This window comes from Microchirus variegatus (assembly GCF_963457635.1).
Source record: "Microchirus variegatus genome assembly, chromosome: 5".
NCBI classification, from domain to species: domain Eukaryota; kingdom Metazoa; phylum Chordata; class Actinopteri; order Pleuronectiformes; family Soleidae; genus Microchirus; species Microchirus variegatus.
Window position 1 is genome coordinate 19952681 of NC_139806.1, and position 15286 is coordinate 19967966.

The 15286-nt window shown below is 38.8% G+C and overlaps 2 protein-coding genes across 3 annotated transcripts; one reads left to right on the forward strand and one right to left on the reverse strand.

Moving 5' to 3' along the window:
- Positions 1-7380: 7380 nt before the first annotated feature.
- Positions 7381-12854, reverse strand: snap47 (synaptosome associated protein 47). Of its 2 annotated transcripts, XM_083890296.1 has the most exons (6): positions 12717-12854; positions 12073-12594; positions 10824-11332; positions 10412-10536; positions 8592-8614; positions 7688-7789 (listed from the first exon to the last, which is right to left on the reverse strand). In XM_083890296.1, the coding sequence occupies exons 2-5, from the start codon at positions 12567-12569 to the stop codon at positions 8606-8608; spliced, it is 1140 nt and encodes a 379-aa protein (XP_083746422.1). In that variant the 5' UTR covers positions 12570-12594; positions 12717-12854; the 3' UTR covers positions 7688-7789; positions 8592-8605. The 2 variants fall into 2 exon arrangements, with proteins under 2 accessions (XP_083746421.1, XP_083746422.1); XM_083890295.1 differs by lacking the exon at positions 8592-8614 and having other exon boundaries at positions 7381-7789.
- A 335-nt stretch (positions 12855-13189) lies between these two features.
- jmjd4 (jumonji domain containing 4) lies at positions 13190-15193 on the forward strand. The gene is made up of 6 exons (XM_083889498.1): positions 13190-13632; positions 13725-13890; positions 13971-14096; positions 14180-14447; positions 14578-14724; positions 14821-15193. The coding sequence occupies exons 1-6, from the start codon at positions 13380-13382 to the stop codon at positions 15151-15153; spliced, it is 1293 nt and encodes a 430-aa protein (XP_083745624.1). The 5' UTR covers positions 13190-13379; the 3' UTR covers positions 15154-15193.
- The last annotated feature ends 93 nt before the right edge of the window (positions 15194-15286 follow it).

Genomic DNA, 15286 nt, shown 5'->3' on the forward strand with positions numbered 1-15286 from the left:
GATCACTAGCCTGCTGCAGCGCTAATGGCTATTTACTTTCTAGAGAAAATGAGTAACCAAGAAAGTCTATATTTATCCTGAAATGACCCCATTGTCGACCCAACCAGGTGGGGGGAGGGGGGGGGGTGTATCCTCAACTTTAATCAAACTGCTGCCCTGCAGGCTGCACGCAAGCACAGTAACCTTTGCATGATTAATTTTTTTCCTGTCCTCTTGTCAGCTCATATGACCCACAGTCACAATAACATAGTAGACTTCAACAGGATTTAATGTTAATATATAAATCCATAGCATGCCTGTGACTGGTTGGGGGTCTATGCAGTGTGGCATCAGTCAGGTGGGTAATTTATTGTGGGAGCTAAGTGTTTCCATTTGCAGTAAGAGCCACTAAAAACAGACTCGCTGAAAGTTTCTGGGGGGCCCACTTGTAAAAGTAGTGATGCGGTGTACGCTGGCTCACGGCCTGACAACCTGTTTGGGGAACTGTATAGATGGTGTTTTAATGAATACATAATCCAGTCATCACAGAAAGGACTCCTCACACTTGCCAAAAATGCAGCTTCTCATTTACTTTGCCCAGAAAAGTGGTATGCATTTGCTGCTAGATACTGTTACTTTTTTATTCATTTAAATTTGAAAAGATCAAAGGGAAGAGCTGCCATTAAATTTTAATTGCAATATGATCTGACTGTAATGTTAAAAAAAAAAAAAAAAAAAAAAATGTAAAGTGAGAACCAATATAAAATGTAGATGTTTTTCAGTATAAGAGAGTCAAATTTTTTTCTAACTAATGAATTTTATGAATTGTAAATAAACCATTTTGGGAGTATATTGTGTAAATATATATGATCATTTATCTCAGTTGTGTATTCACACATATTGTTATGTTATGCTTTGCTGTTCATAATGTAGAAGCATAAAATGAATTCAAGAGTAAAATTAATTTGAGTAAAATAAAATGACCTTAACGTATGTATGTGGCACACATAAATAAACACAAAGCGTGTGTACTTATTCATCGTATTATTTCACATAATTATAGATATAATAATAAAGACTCATGCACTCAAAGTACACATATTGTGACGCTATGAATTGGTATAGTTAATGAATTAAATCTCACCAGTAGCAACTTACTACTGCCCTCTACTGAATGCAACAAGCTCACATTAACAATGATTACATTCAACTTATTTTTCATAGTATATTTTACTTTGGGTTCTGTAAGGTGCTGACAGTAAACCATGCGTTTTGGCTAGTGGGTGAGGGAGCATTGTATATGATGACATGACAGTATAACATATTAAGGTAAACAACCTATGTAATATGAGTGGAATAATGTTTTTAATTTCTTTAATTTCTTAACCTCGTTTTTTGTAATACTAAGTACTGTATCGATTACATTAACAAGTAATACATTAGTTATTTGAAAGAAAGGCAAGCACTTTCACAGATTTCAGGTAGGTTGTAATGAGGGATTATACCTGGAGTTCATTTGAGAATACTACTACTGAATAAAACCAGAGCCAAGTTTGGTTTGGCTGCCTGTCCGTTAACTCTCTTGCGCAGAAATGAAAAAAGGTTTGTAAAACAAATGCCAGAAAATCAAAGAGTGCTTCATAAACCAAGGAAAACATAATAATTGCAATAGCACATGATATCATCAAACAGCTTGGCATCTGGTAAAGTACCAAGAACATTTATGGTTTGATAAAAGCAAAAAGATATCTGAAACAAGACCATATCTGTGCAAATGTGCATTTGCATTCACAGCAAAATGAAATAAAAACCACACATTTACAAGGAAACATCTGCAACATCCATCTTTCACTACGACAAGACAAAATGTCACCACGTTGATAGCCAGAGAGAAGATGATGCTGCTGACGCTGCGTGTCAGTACAATTTCTGTTGGAGAATACACATACACCCCCCCTGGTTGGACTCAGGAACGTTCCTTCCAGGAACGTTTTCTCCCAGTTCTAACATTAACCAACAGGCCTTGTTTCCTGAAACCAGAGACTCCCTCAGCAAAAGGAAACCCAGCAACACCTGCACGAGTAAGAGGCCGGCCAGGACATGAGTCAAACATCAGGCCATTAGACTTACACAATGTACTAGTGGAGTAGAAGTGTAAGTTACTATATTCAATTGATAACAAATTGAATGTAAGCATTTAAAATGTCATTGCTGCTGTAGTTGCATGTAAAATGACATATATGAAGCATATAAATATGCTTCAAATATACACAGACAAACTCCAGCTTGTTTGTTACTGCATCACATGGCTCCATATTTTATAACACTGTCCAAACTACATGTGCCATCACAGCCCACAATCATGGGCTGCTTTTTTTCTCAGGAAGAGTTGACAGATTGGCCATCAATGGAGACACGCTCCTTGAATGAGAGTGCTCACCACAGAACTATCAAGTAAACAGACTTGAAAGTCAAGGCCAGCAAAATCCCTTGTGTCTCCATACTATCCGTTAGGAAGGCAAAGCCGGATCTCATGCATCTGTGGTCAGACGAGACCGCCACCACTTCCTCATATTGCAAGGCAGCTTTAAAACCACGCCAGTGTGTGTACTCGATTTCCCTAACCTTTTATAAGGGCTGGAATTCACATAACCATGTGGTGTGCTTCTGGAGTATGGGACTTCCACAATCTGACTATTTATCACTCAAATCAACAAAAATATACAGTCCAAAATGAAAAAAAAAGTTCAGCTGTGTTGGAAGAGATTTTCATAATGTCATAGACATCCTCTCTGTGTTATCATGTGTTTGTGCTTCTAGTCTCCATCTCTCATGGTGGGCTGTGTTAAACAGAAGTGATAAGTTCATGCTAACTGGGACCAGACTGTTGAGTGAAGCTGTCGGTCTTCTTTCAAACATCTTAGTGTAAAACATCTTCCTGATTCCTAATTGAGTGCTCAAACACTTGCCAAATCAAATGTGATCCACTGTTGACAATGAGGAACCGGGCTGTAGGCAGTCTCACAGGGGTAGTCAGCTGATGCCAACACTCTTGATGCCAACAGGATGTTATAATAGTGCAAAGTGTACAAAGAGTCACTTCCCCATTCCCCACAATAGACTGCAGAGTAGCTGAAACAGTAATGAATAACCATTTCTAATTTGCAAATGTCTTAAAGGAATTTGCAATTAGTCACTCATAGGTCTCTATGAGTGACTAATTAGAGCTTGAGGAATATGAACGTCTTGAAATAATGATCTGTGTGTTTGTGTAAGCACACCTTAATCTACTGATAAGGTTGCCCACTCACTCTCTCACTCATCTTCCACTACCTTATCCTCCACATTAGGGTTGCGGGGAGCACTATTGCCAATCCCAGCTGAGATAGGGTGAAAGGCAGTGTACATCCTGGACAGGTCAAGAGGCATAATATTGTACATGAAAATGTCGTATTTCCCATAGAAATTGAAATAAATGTGGAAGTGCTTGAAAAATTGAGGCTTCAAAATAGCAGCCATCATAATCCAGTTGGTGAAATCACTTTAAGTTGCCACTTGGTTCAAAAGTACATACTGTTATTGCAAGCATTAACTGCAAAGAATCAGACTTTTACTTAACCATAACATCACATCACGTGAAAGGGCCTGACTTTTAAACAGTAACAAGTGTCAAAACACAGGAGTCAGAATGCTCACAAATTGAAGAACGGGTGTGGACGTGGGTTAGAGCCCAAAGAAGAAATATGTTTGATGTTGTTACATAACAAAAAATGAAAAAAAAAAACTTTCAAATACAAACAAATGTCTGTTACATTTAAACCACTATGAAATGAGTCCGCACAATGCCGAGTAAGCCCATCAGCTCCACATAACTGTATTTCTCAGTATTATACCTCATGTCACCCAGCAACATTCAGTAACAAGTGAGTCGTTTTAGGCAAAGACAGATGAAAGCAAGAGCAACATTATTGTAGTAAAGTGTGAAAAATAAAGTATGATTGAAAACACAACAAAGAATTCTATTGTTCAAAGAACACAGTCTTTTCAGCAGTTTGACAGGATAAACACTTCCTGCGCTGCTGGTGTATACACACAAACACTCCATCTGACAGGTCCGATATTGCTTAGCAGAGCAGAATTAGCAGATTAAGAACTGAGCATATTGTTTCAATGTTTCTGTTCACGAGGACCAAACGGGGACAGAATAACAACAACAACAAAATAAAATCACAAAATGTTACACACTTGAGCTTTAAACTGTGGGATAGTTGAACTGTGGGAAACTGTGCAGCCTTGCTGGAGGTTTGTGTTCTCTGCTTGCTTTGTCAACTGATGGTACTATAATGTTAACATGCATGTTTGAGCTCATTTTAAAATCTTTAGGAAATACTGTCAATACTCACTGTTAGAAGAGTCAGGAAGCTTTAAGACTGCAGTGGTGCAATCCAGCTTTGTCCTGTGCTTAGCTGAGCGATGAAGACAACCTGTCTTGATCCATTTGTGAAGCAAGGAAGCAGGCCTATCCTTCAACGATATGTCCACCTGCACTGCAGCAGTAGAGCAAAACACTCCAGAGGCTTCTTAAAACAAACAAACAATCAAACAAACAAACATATGGGGTAAGGTAACTGTCACAAATATGGGCGCATACTCGGTTGTGATTTATTCATACGAAATGACAACCGAGATTCAAAAACTTCCGACTTAAAAAAATAAATAAATAATAATAATAATAATAATAATAATAATAAATAATACGAATCCACTCTCACGCTTTGATCAATGTCTGACCCATCGCTCTTTACTACCGCGGTCTCATTTAATTCATGCGACCTAAGGACTCTAAATCAGTGCAGGACCTTATATGAAATATAGTATTTCATTTTCAAAAACAATCCCGTCAACAACAGGTCTTAAAGATTTCACGCACATAACTTTATTCAATGCAGAAACGGAGACAGAATGGACCGAGCGAGGGGAAAAAAACGTGCCCTGGTTGAACAAGTGGTAAAAAAAAAAATAACGCGCTAGCTAGCGATAGCACATAGAGTCCTCACATGGCTATGGTGTTTGTGCTAATTTAGCTTTTTACTGACTGAAAAAACAACAACACCAAATGTGCTTTCATTCTCATTCGGCAATGTGCGGCACAGTGTTATAAGACCCCTGGCTCTCAATTTAACTTAGACAGACTAACTAACTTAACAGATTTAACTGAACTTAATACGCTTGTCATTGTTACTATTTTCTCCGTTCTTCCCCGTTGATTCTTACTGTCTGTTCAGGGTTGCCAGGTCTGTGAGACATCCACCCCCCTGACTTTTTATTGATTGAGAGAGGTGACTTGAAAGGTGACTTTACTTTGACAATATCTAAATGGAACTATCCAAAATAGCAACAAACCCATCCAATCTAATCCAATGAAGCTATATTTGTTTCATCTTTACTCAGCCTGACCGATAATTGATGGACACTCGTCTTGCCAAGAACTTAGAGTGGACCTGGAACGATGAAGCAAATGGAAATGTCAGCATCTTACCATCAATTAACCTTTTCCCCATCTTAAATGTGCAATAGGTGCTTCACGTTTACCCCGGTCCGATTTCAACAAATATTCAGTATTCAGTATACAACCAATATGTAAACAAAATTAGTTATTCTAATATACAAGTGTGATTGTCTTAAAGGAAATATGCATAATGAAACTACAGATCTTCTGCAAATCAACTGTACTTGCTTTTATTGCAAAGTATATATTATTAGAGTTTTAATGCTAATGATTTCCTATCTGATAAGTAATAATTCCTTGTGTGTGCTATAAGAAAGATGCAGAAGTACTTTACCTCAGAGTCAAACTCAGTCATTTAGTTGTGTCCAGTGTTTAGATGAATTTGGTATCACTAGCAGAAAGAAGCATCTCTAAACAGTACAAATACCATTTTTTTTTTAAACATGGTACATAATAAAGGGTAAATAAATTATTCTACAATATAACACAAATTAATTTACAGTGATAACACACCACAGTGAAATTACAGTGTTACAATATAGCAGTGCTTTAGAGAAAATACAGATAGTGTCAGTCTTGAGCAACTCACAGCAAACACAGTGGATATTAGCATGTTTACAATTATGCATACTATTTAAAAAAGAACACACAGAGAGGAAAGCTTTCTGCTTTCTGTAAAAGGCCCATGTGTCTATAGTAAGAAGATAACATTCCCGATCAATGCGGTACAAAGCAGTAATATTGAGACATGCAACACTACAACATTGCAAATATATGTCTGAGGAATAAGTGGCCCCATCACATGTGGGAGGGTCGAATTATCAGCACAGAAATACTCTTAACAATTAAAGATGGTAATACAGTATATCACTGATTCCTTTGTGCAAATATTATGTTGGTCCATTATTACCTTCACAAATGTTCGGTGCCAATTAGCAGGATTACTCAAAAACAACAAAACCTTTTTGTGGAGGAGCAGGACATGACACAAGGATGAACCTACGATTTTAGAGATGGCCAAATAGAGTGTGGACACAGACACCTTTTTTGTATCGTTTGACATTGCAATATAGGGCATTCAAAGTGTTCATGTGCCTTTGGAGCACTTTCTTTGCCAATAATTTGGTTAATGTTTTACTGTTCACTGTCTGTTTTGTCAGTCTTGTATATCACATCTATTAAAAAGCATGCAGTTTCCTTTGAATTAGTTGCAGCAAGATCAGTTACATTTATTTCTTCTTGTTGTGGCTTTTCTAATGCCTGTTTAATTGACGTTGCAAGTAATGTTCCCGCCTGGGTAGATGGTGTCCTCTCTGGCACATAGAGTAGTGATCTTCTGACATGCATGTGGATTCATGCTATTGCCCCAGATCAAATGCAGGTGAGGTAAATGGACTGTAAAAGGCCATTACTATTTTCATGACTGGCTGAGTTATTTTTTCCTCAATGGCAATCAGGAGCGTATTAGCATTACAGAACTAACACCTACTGGAAATATGTGGCCCACAGAAAACAATGATTCAAGAGATGATTAAATACAAGATGTTGTTTTGATATTGAATTCCCTTAAATTAAGAAACTTGGAAAACAATGTGCTTTCAAGATGTCAGTTGTTAAGCTGACAGCATCCAAACAAAATGTCATAATAACAATGGTAGACACTGCTGCCAAGTGCTGCAGGCCACACATTCAAAGTGCAGATCACAGACACACCTTTCATTAGGATGCCTGATTTTTGCAGTCACACGTTTGAATTCAATTCAACAACATACTAAACAACAAAACAGGGTTTAAACGAAAGGATTAACTTATCACATCAAGAAAGAATCCCATTAATCACTTCATTTTTTTTCATTTTATTTTTAAACAAAGAAAAAGCATTAAGAAATGCTAATGTCCTTATTATTTTTATTTTTTAAATTCATAATCCTAGTAAAAATTGTTAAAACGGATGAGCAAATTTCAAGGATTTTAGTGTTAATCTTCAGGTGGCCATAGCATGTAATTGTGCCATCAAATGCAACATCAAAAATTAAACAAAAGTACCTTTGAGCATATGTAAATCCTGACAGTGTTATCGTGAACCCCAGTGTTCTCAAAATCCAACAGTGCATTACCCAGGAGGGACCAAATGCATCAGCTGGGCCGTCGGCGCTACAGCAGTCTTTTCATACGGCAGGTGTGCTTCCCTATCTGCATGGTGGCTCTGTCAGTAGAGCTGGTCAAGACGTCCAGCACTTCATCCTGCCGTTCCAACTCCGTCTCTGCCTCCAGGGCAAGGTTCTTCAGCTGCATCAGCATCTGTACAGATGCACACACAACCAAATAAGTGCACACATTTGAAGAACATGCATGACACTTACGCCCCCAGTGAACAAGAACAACTAAGGAGCAAGATGCAAATTAATATGAGAGTGGATATTAATACCCACACAAAGCTGCTGAGCAGTTACAGGGGGGACATGTGGGCCATATGTGGAGGGTTGGGATTTAGAGAGCGAGTGTGTTAATGAATTAAATTGAGAAAGAGAATTAGCTGAGTGATGTTCTCATTGTGGTTGAACAGAATAGGTCAGAGTAGATCAGAAGACAATGTTTCAAATCAAAACTAATCATAAGGCAATAACAGCTTACAGTGGATACAGAATAATAATATTTCCTATTATGCAGTAGAGGAAACTTGAGAATATACTCAGAATGTCTTGGCTCGTCTGATATCAATGTTCCCTGTTGGGATCATTGATATCACACTATATTGTTTATTTCTGTTTTCAGGTGGATTATTGCTGCAACTACATCTCAATGGTCAAACAATTGCATATGTTATGGTTGATGGAAAAACTTAAATGTACTGTTATGTGCCAAGCAAAACCTAATAAACACTCACTCCAAACCCCACCACCATGGTTTCTAAACTAATATTATGTATGCTACATATGCTCTGTCTCTCACACAGACACGCTTGCACTCACACTGACATTATGTCAGTTTTCACTGGATGTTATGTGTGGACATTGCAAGTGAGCACACAAATGGCTCCAGACAGCAGTTTAAAAAACAGATAGTATGTCAATACACACTAGGAACAGCTGCATTTACTCACTCAGGTCTGTGACTCTACACTTTCTACAGGGAAAGGATAACCGAATTTGAGTGTTTGTGTGTCATAGAAAAACTCAGAAAATGAATATTTTTAGCAGCAGCATATACAATGGCAAATGGAATTATGTCATGTAGAAACCCACAAGATTAAACATTTAGGCTACAGCTAATAGAAAAATATATGAGCTAAAATTCCTTCTGTCATGGGCAAGAGTGAGGTAGTTTCAGGACTATGATAATAGACATGCATTACATGAAAAAAAAAAAGAAGAAAAAAACCTGTATTGTTCTTATATTTGAACCAGTTTCCATTTAAGAGTTGGAATTTCCATCCTCAAACATCAACGATTGTATAAAATCATTGGACAATGGAGAATATTTACAAAAGCACTTAGGGTAAGACAATAAATTGAGTGACCCAAGTGCAAGTTTTCCCCACTGTCAATACTAATGTATTACATACAGAGAGTGGTGTGTATAGAAATGTGTTATTAACTAAAAATGACAGCCTTTGACGTCTGAGCCAGTATCAGCCGAAGACAATACATGTCAAAGTATTTGTATGACTGGCCTAATGCTGTTAGTGCTTAGATACAATTGTTTGGAAAATGATTGTACAGGCAAAAACAACAGTAAGCTACTGATAATGAACTAAATGTTGAACATAAAGTGTTAACTATGAGATAAACTATCAAAATAAAGATAAGTCAAATGTCTTGTATTTCTCAGGTGCAGTGTATGTCAATCAATTGGTACCTGTTGGTTTCAGCATGTAATAGCTTTTCTTCTTTGTTGTGGAATTATGTGCTTTTGTTATAACAAACGCTGTAATTTTCCATTGCTGTTAATCTTGTCATATTCCTTTATTATGCAGTTATTTTATCGTGTTGGCTTTAATGTGAACACAAATGTCTCACACGGCACATAAATGCTGACTTCCTTACTGATAAATCAGCACTGGTGTCTGCTCTTATGTTACCAACAACAAAGCAGAGACACACCAAAGTGTGACATATTTCATTTTCTTGAAATAGTGTCGGTGTTAAATATTTTGACCACTAGAGAACACAGATTAATAAATGTTTCAACTGCTCATCACATATCTTGGGTCACATTTCTTGAAAACAAATACCAGACATTTTGATCACCATTATACAAGATGATTAACTATTATGACACTTTTAATGTATTGGTAATGTAAGCCAGTCACTAGCAGGACACTGGGATATAATGCTGATTTAGAATATGGTCAATCTTTCAATAATCTAAAAACAATGTGATGCGTAAGTACAAGATATAGGGTTTAACACTAAATATATCTTCTTCTGAGCAACCTGTTATAGTGTGTGCTCTGTGCATGTTTCTCTCACACACACACATAAAACAATGTCTGAATCATAGGTCTGAGTTTGCGTCACTGTATAGGTCTTGCCACCACAGACCATGTCTGTAACGGTTCTCACTGTTGCAAGGTTCTGAATGGAAAGATGTTGCACAGTCTGAGCAAGTTGACCAAGTTTCTTTTCCTCTCTTAAAACCAGGATGGACTTTGGTTTGTGGTCTCACCAAATAACATTTTAAACACACAGGATAAAAAATAAAAATCATTATGATGAACTGTGGCTTGGAATGGAACTATCAAAATACATGTTACTATAACAGCTGCCAAGACAATCTGTTGCCTGTACACACAGTCATGACATTTGTATTACCTACCTTGAATATACAAATATATATAAAAAAAAAATCTAAATGCAACAGTAGTGCAAGTCATTCAGTCACAGAGGCAATGGAAGTTTTACTTGTCCAACTGGAACTCACCTGTTTAAGTTCCTGAGCCTCAGTCTGACTGACAGATGGTTGGAGGACATGCACGTGCAGCTGGGACAGCTCTCCTGCTGGGACCTCCAGTGGGACCGCTGTCTCTTGGCACCTCTGTGACAAACCTGACTCCATGGGTGGAGATGGTGAAAAAGTGCAGAGTGCATATGTTGTTTATCAGGAAACCAGACAGTAAACTCAAAACAGAACAACTGAGGCAATCAGGGTGAAGTGACTCATCAAAATACATGTCTAATACACCAATAGCCATGTCCAAAAGTTATGTGGATGAAGTGTTTTTAAAGGTGGCCACACACTTGAAAAAATACATACGTGGAAAAGTAGAGCTTTACTGCCACTCAGTGTTCAAATGTATTATAGACATGGAAACAAAAGCAGTTCTCCTCATTACCTTCATCCCAGTTAGTCCCCTCTCTGTCACATGGAGATGAAGCTGGGGTTCCCTTGAAAGCAGTGTATTCACTTGTAAATTCCATCTTCTTTTTATACTGCATCCCCAACAGTGACAATGCTTCTGGCATCTTGGCAGACAGGAATCTGTAGCATATATCTGGCTTCCCAATAAAACGCTGTCTGACAGTTATTTCATAAGGACTCTTGACCCTGATTTCGTCTATTTCATTTCGCTCAAAGCGATGAAGGAGCTGGCAATTTCTGTCCCGCACCTCCAGTGAGGACACCAGCACTGACAAGCATCCTGGTTTCAAGTCAGAGTCTTCCCCTTTGGACATGACAGCAGGAATACTTGCTATCACCTTATTTCTAATAGACTCCCTGCCAGCTGAAGCTGAAGCAGACACTGCAGCTCTTGCAGCATCCTCAGCCTTGGCTTCGTGATGGGTCCTCCATGGGAGCTTACCAAAAGGCCACCAGGGGGGAGACTCCAGATGTGACAAAAGTCTGCAACAGAGTAGATAAACATCAGGAGAATGTGTGAGTGGTTGGTTGTTGTAACCGTAAAATTGTAATATTTAATCTTTATTTAACCAGGTTTTTCATTTGAGAATCAATTCTTATTTGCAATGATGGCCTGGCCAATAGGAAACATAAGAGGCAGATACATGAAAGTATCAACAAAAAAGAAGAACAAACAGTTTTAGACCATATAAGCCTAAAGAAAATAATGTGTACAAAAAACACAGAGACATATATTAAAAAGAGAATGGCTAAAAGCAAGCACAACATTCTCTGACTATTGTTTGTGATGATTTTTTAAAAGCAGAGCGTGGCATGAATGAGCTCAGCTTTAGGGTCTGTCGCAGATGATTCTGATGATGAAAAAAGAGCGACACAAGGAGGTACAGGGTCAGGAGATTAATGATGTTGCTGAATATGTGTTGAATATTGAGTAGTGACTGTAGAAATGAAGGGGTTTTCCCAATGAAAGAACTGAAACCAGTGAGTCTGTCTTCGAGAATGGCATGAGGGCCAGTTCACAGGAGAATGCAATGCAGGCAGCAGTGGTGAGTGTTTAATGCAGCCCCAGACATTAAGTGGATGGCAGCATGGTAAATAACATCCAGTTTGTGAAGGACTGTTTTTAACATAAGTTGTGTTGTTTTAACATGCAAAATGGTCAAGACTGCAAAATAAAGAAGAAATTGCTAAATTATTCTGTTAGTATATATGCAGATAAGTACTTATCAGCCACGCCCAGGTCAGAGTCAATCGTCTCAAGTCCCTGCATCATATTATCAAACTGCTCTCCTTGGTGGCTGAGGACTCTGCCAGTGTCCTCCAGTCTTCTCTGTGCTCCTGCCATCAGGCTGATCAGCTCTCTGCCTTTAGAAGGCTGAGACTCAGCATCGTGGGTCTCTGAGCTGGGGGACAGGAGGCGTTCCCTCCAGAAATGTTCCAACACGTTATACACCACCACTCTGTTGGGCTTCAGGGAACCAAACCAGTGTTTCACGTTGCCCTCTTCAAGAACGGTGAGGGTGCTGAAGATGAAGCTGGACGACTCCATCTTGATCTCCATGATACGGGAGAGGCGGAAGCTAATAAGATTCTCTTTACTCTGGTTAGAGACGAAGCGCACGGTGGTCCTGGTGAGGGAGAGGGTGCCATTTTCCCATCGCTTCTCACTGTTTATGTAATAGGAGCCGGGCCAGCTGTGGATAGGAAGGTCCCGGCTCATGATGGAAGGAGGCACACAGATTCACCTGGAAGAGGAACAAAAGGCGTGTGACAACGGCAACATGCACACACTCTTACAGTTAGAATCTACTATTACACCATAAGGACAACGTTGTGAGAGATAGCTCTGTAGTCGGAGGGAACATACTTTCGTCACAGTATATAAAAAGAGTCGGACAGCTTCGGGTTTCTATCCAACTGGCCGCTTGACAAGGGCAACGTTATAATGTAATAACAGTTAACATAATTTGATCATTCTTGGTAAACTATATTCGTCCAAAACCAAAGCAATCGACATCATCTCTTCGGGTTCAGCATTACGTTACCCACGGTCTTCTCAGTGAAAACAGTGCTGTTTACAACGGAAGTTACGTCACAATAGTGCGGTAGTGTTTACTGTCCGACTTGAAAATGCTGCTGTCAGTTAAAAGAGGCTACAACGGCAGGGTTGATTAAAATATAAAAACATGTATTTTTAGCATTTGTAGCTAATCAATAAAGGTAAGGTAGCATGCACAGTTTAAGAGTTGACAAAGATAAATACAAGCAATTTTGATAAATAGTAAATAATAGTTATAGTGTTTTATTTGTGTCGTTGAGGAACTGTAACCCGCAGTGTCTTATTATGTAGCGATGTGGTGTCAAGATATGAAAATACATTTTCGCACAATGTATTTGTTCTAACCTAAACACTGTTTTAAGTTTAACGGCGAATGTGATAGACGTAGCCAACCTTTCCTCGCCGTTTCATGCTGTCCAGGCACTGACAGCTAAGCTTGCTAACAGGCTAGCCGAGCTCTTGTTTCGAATCATGGACAGGGATGCATACCGCAACTGCTGCAGCCTCGTCAAAATACCAAGACAGTCGTATGAACAGTTTTGGTCATCACATTTTGTGGATTACATCGACAGGGAGCTGAGTTATTCAAAATTTTTTAAGAAATACTTGCTTCCCAATCACCCATGCATGTTTTCGAGAAGGTTTACAGAGGACTGGAAGTGTAGAAAACAGTGGGTGACTGAAGAAGGAAAGCCTAATTTCCAGAAATTGCTACAAGAGTTTGGTAATTAAACTCATTACCAACACGTCAATCATTAAATACCATGCTGCAGTGACTACTGCTATGCACCCTAATGCATGTCTTCTCCATTACAGATGAGACTCCTGTTCCTGTTGCAAACTGCAATGCTAAGGAGTACAATGCAAACCCTAAACAAGTGATGCCTTTCAAAGAATTTATACACTACTGGAAGGAATACATCCAGAATGGGCACTCATCACCTAAAGGATGTCTCTATCTTAAAGACTGGCACATGTCAAGGTGCCAGTATTAATTTGCCTTTTTGTGAATGTTGTTTGTTGTTCATTCATATGTAACTGACACATGTTATTATTCCACAGGGACTTCCCAGAACACAATGTTTACACCACCCCAGTCTTTTTTTCTTCAGACTGGCTTAATGAATATTGGGATACACTTGAAGTAGATGACTATCGCTTTGTCTACATGGGGCCTAAAGGTTCATGGTATGAAAATTCAACAAAATAATGACAATAAGTATGATATAGCATTGTTTTTCACACAATCAAACTTATCTTTTCATCACCAGGACCCCATTCCACGCTGATGTGTTCCGCTCCTACAGTTGGTCGGCAAACATCTGTGGCAGGAAGAAATGGCTCTTATATCCCCCCGGCCAGGAGGAGTTTCTGCAAGACACTAATGGCAACCTCCCATATGATGTAACATCATCAGACCTTCAAGACACAGCCCTTTTTCCTCACTTTGAAGAAGCCTGTCAACCTCTTGAGATCATTCAAGAGGCAGGTGAAATCATTTTTGTGCCAAGTGGGTGGCACCATCAAGTTTATAATCTGGTAAGAACAGTAGTGATAGAAGTGTCTGTACTATAGAGGCAGAGCAAAATGATGAATCATTATCATATTATGTTGTACATTAAGTGTTTACTAGCACCAGCTGTTTACCATTATGGATTTTGTCTTGCAGGAGGACACTATCTCTATTAATCACAACTGGTTAAATGGCTGCAACATTGACATCATGTGGCAGTTCCTTCAGAATGAGCTATCTTCTGTTCAGAAAGAGATTGACGAGTGGAGAAACACTATGGACTCGTGGCATCAGCACTGCCAGGTATTTGATATATAAGATTGTTCTATATTTTTTCAGGTTGCCCAAGAATGCATATAATATATAGATGATTTGACAGATAATTGTGCTCCTTTTCAGGTCATCATGAAGGCCTGCTCTGGTATCAATTATTGTGAATTTGCTTCGTTCCTAAAAATAATTTCTGACAACCGAATGGCTTTCCTGAATGTTTGCTCGGGGGATTCCTCCGATTACCCACGTCATCTCTCGGAGGCACTCACCACACTTGGACCTTACCATGCTGCCTTTGATCTACAGAGAGTGGCTCATGTACTTGAATGCCTCCTCTGCAACGAAGACTTTAAGCGGCTCGATCATTCAACACTGGCACTGCAGCCAGAAACAATGTTACAGCAAATTCGGGACACCATTCAATCCACAAGAGGGCAGCATCTCCTTTATCAGGAGTAAGATGTTAAGTGGCTTGTCCCTTTATGTAGCTTGAATGTGAAGTGCCAATGTGTTTGGGATGATATGAATTGCAATCTTAGAAATGTTGCTTGTAAACTTTTTTTTTTTTTTTTTAAGATTAAGAAATCTAATT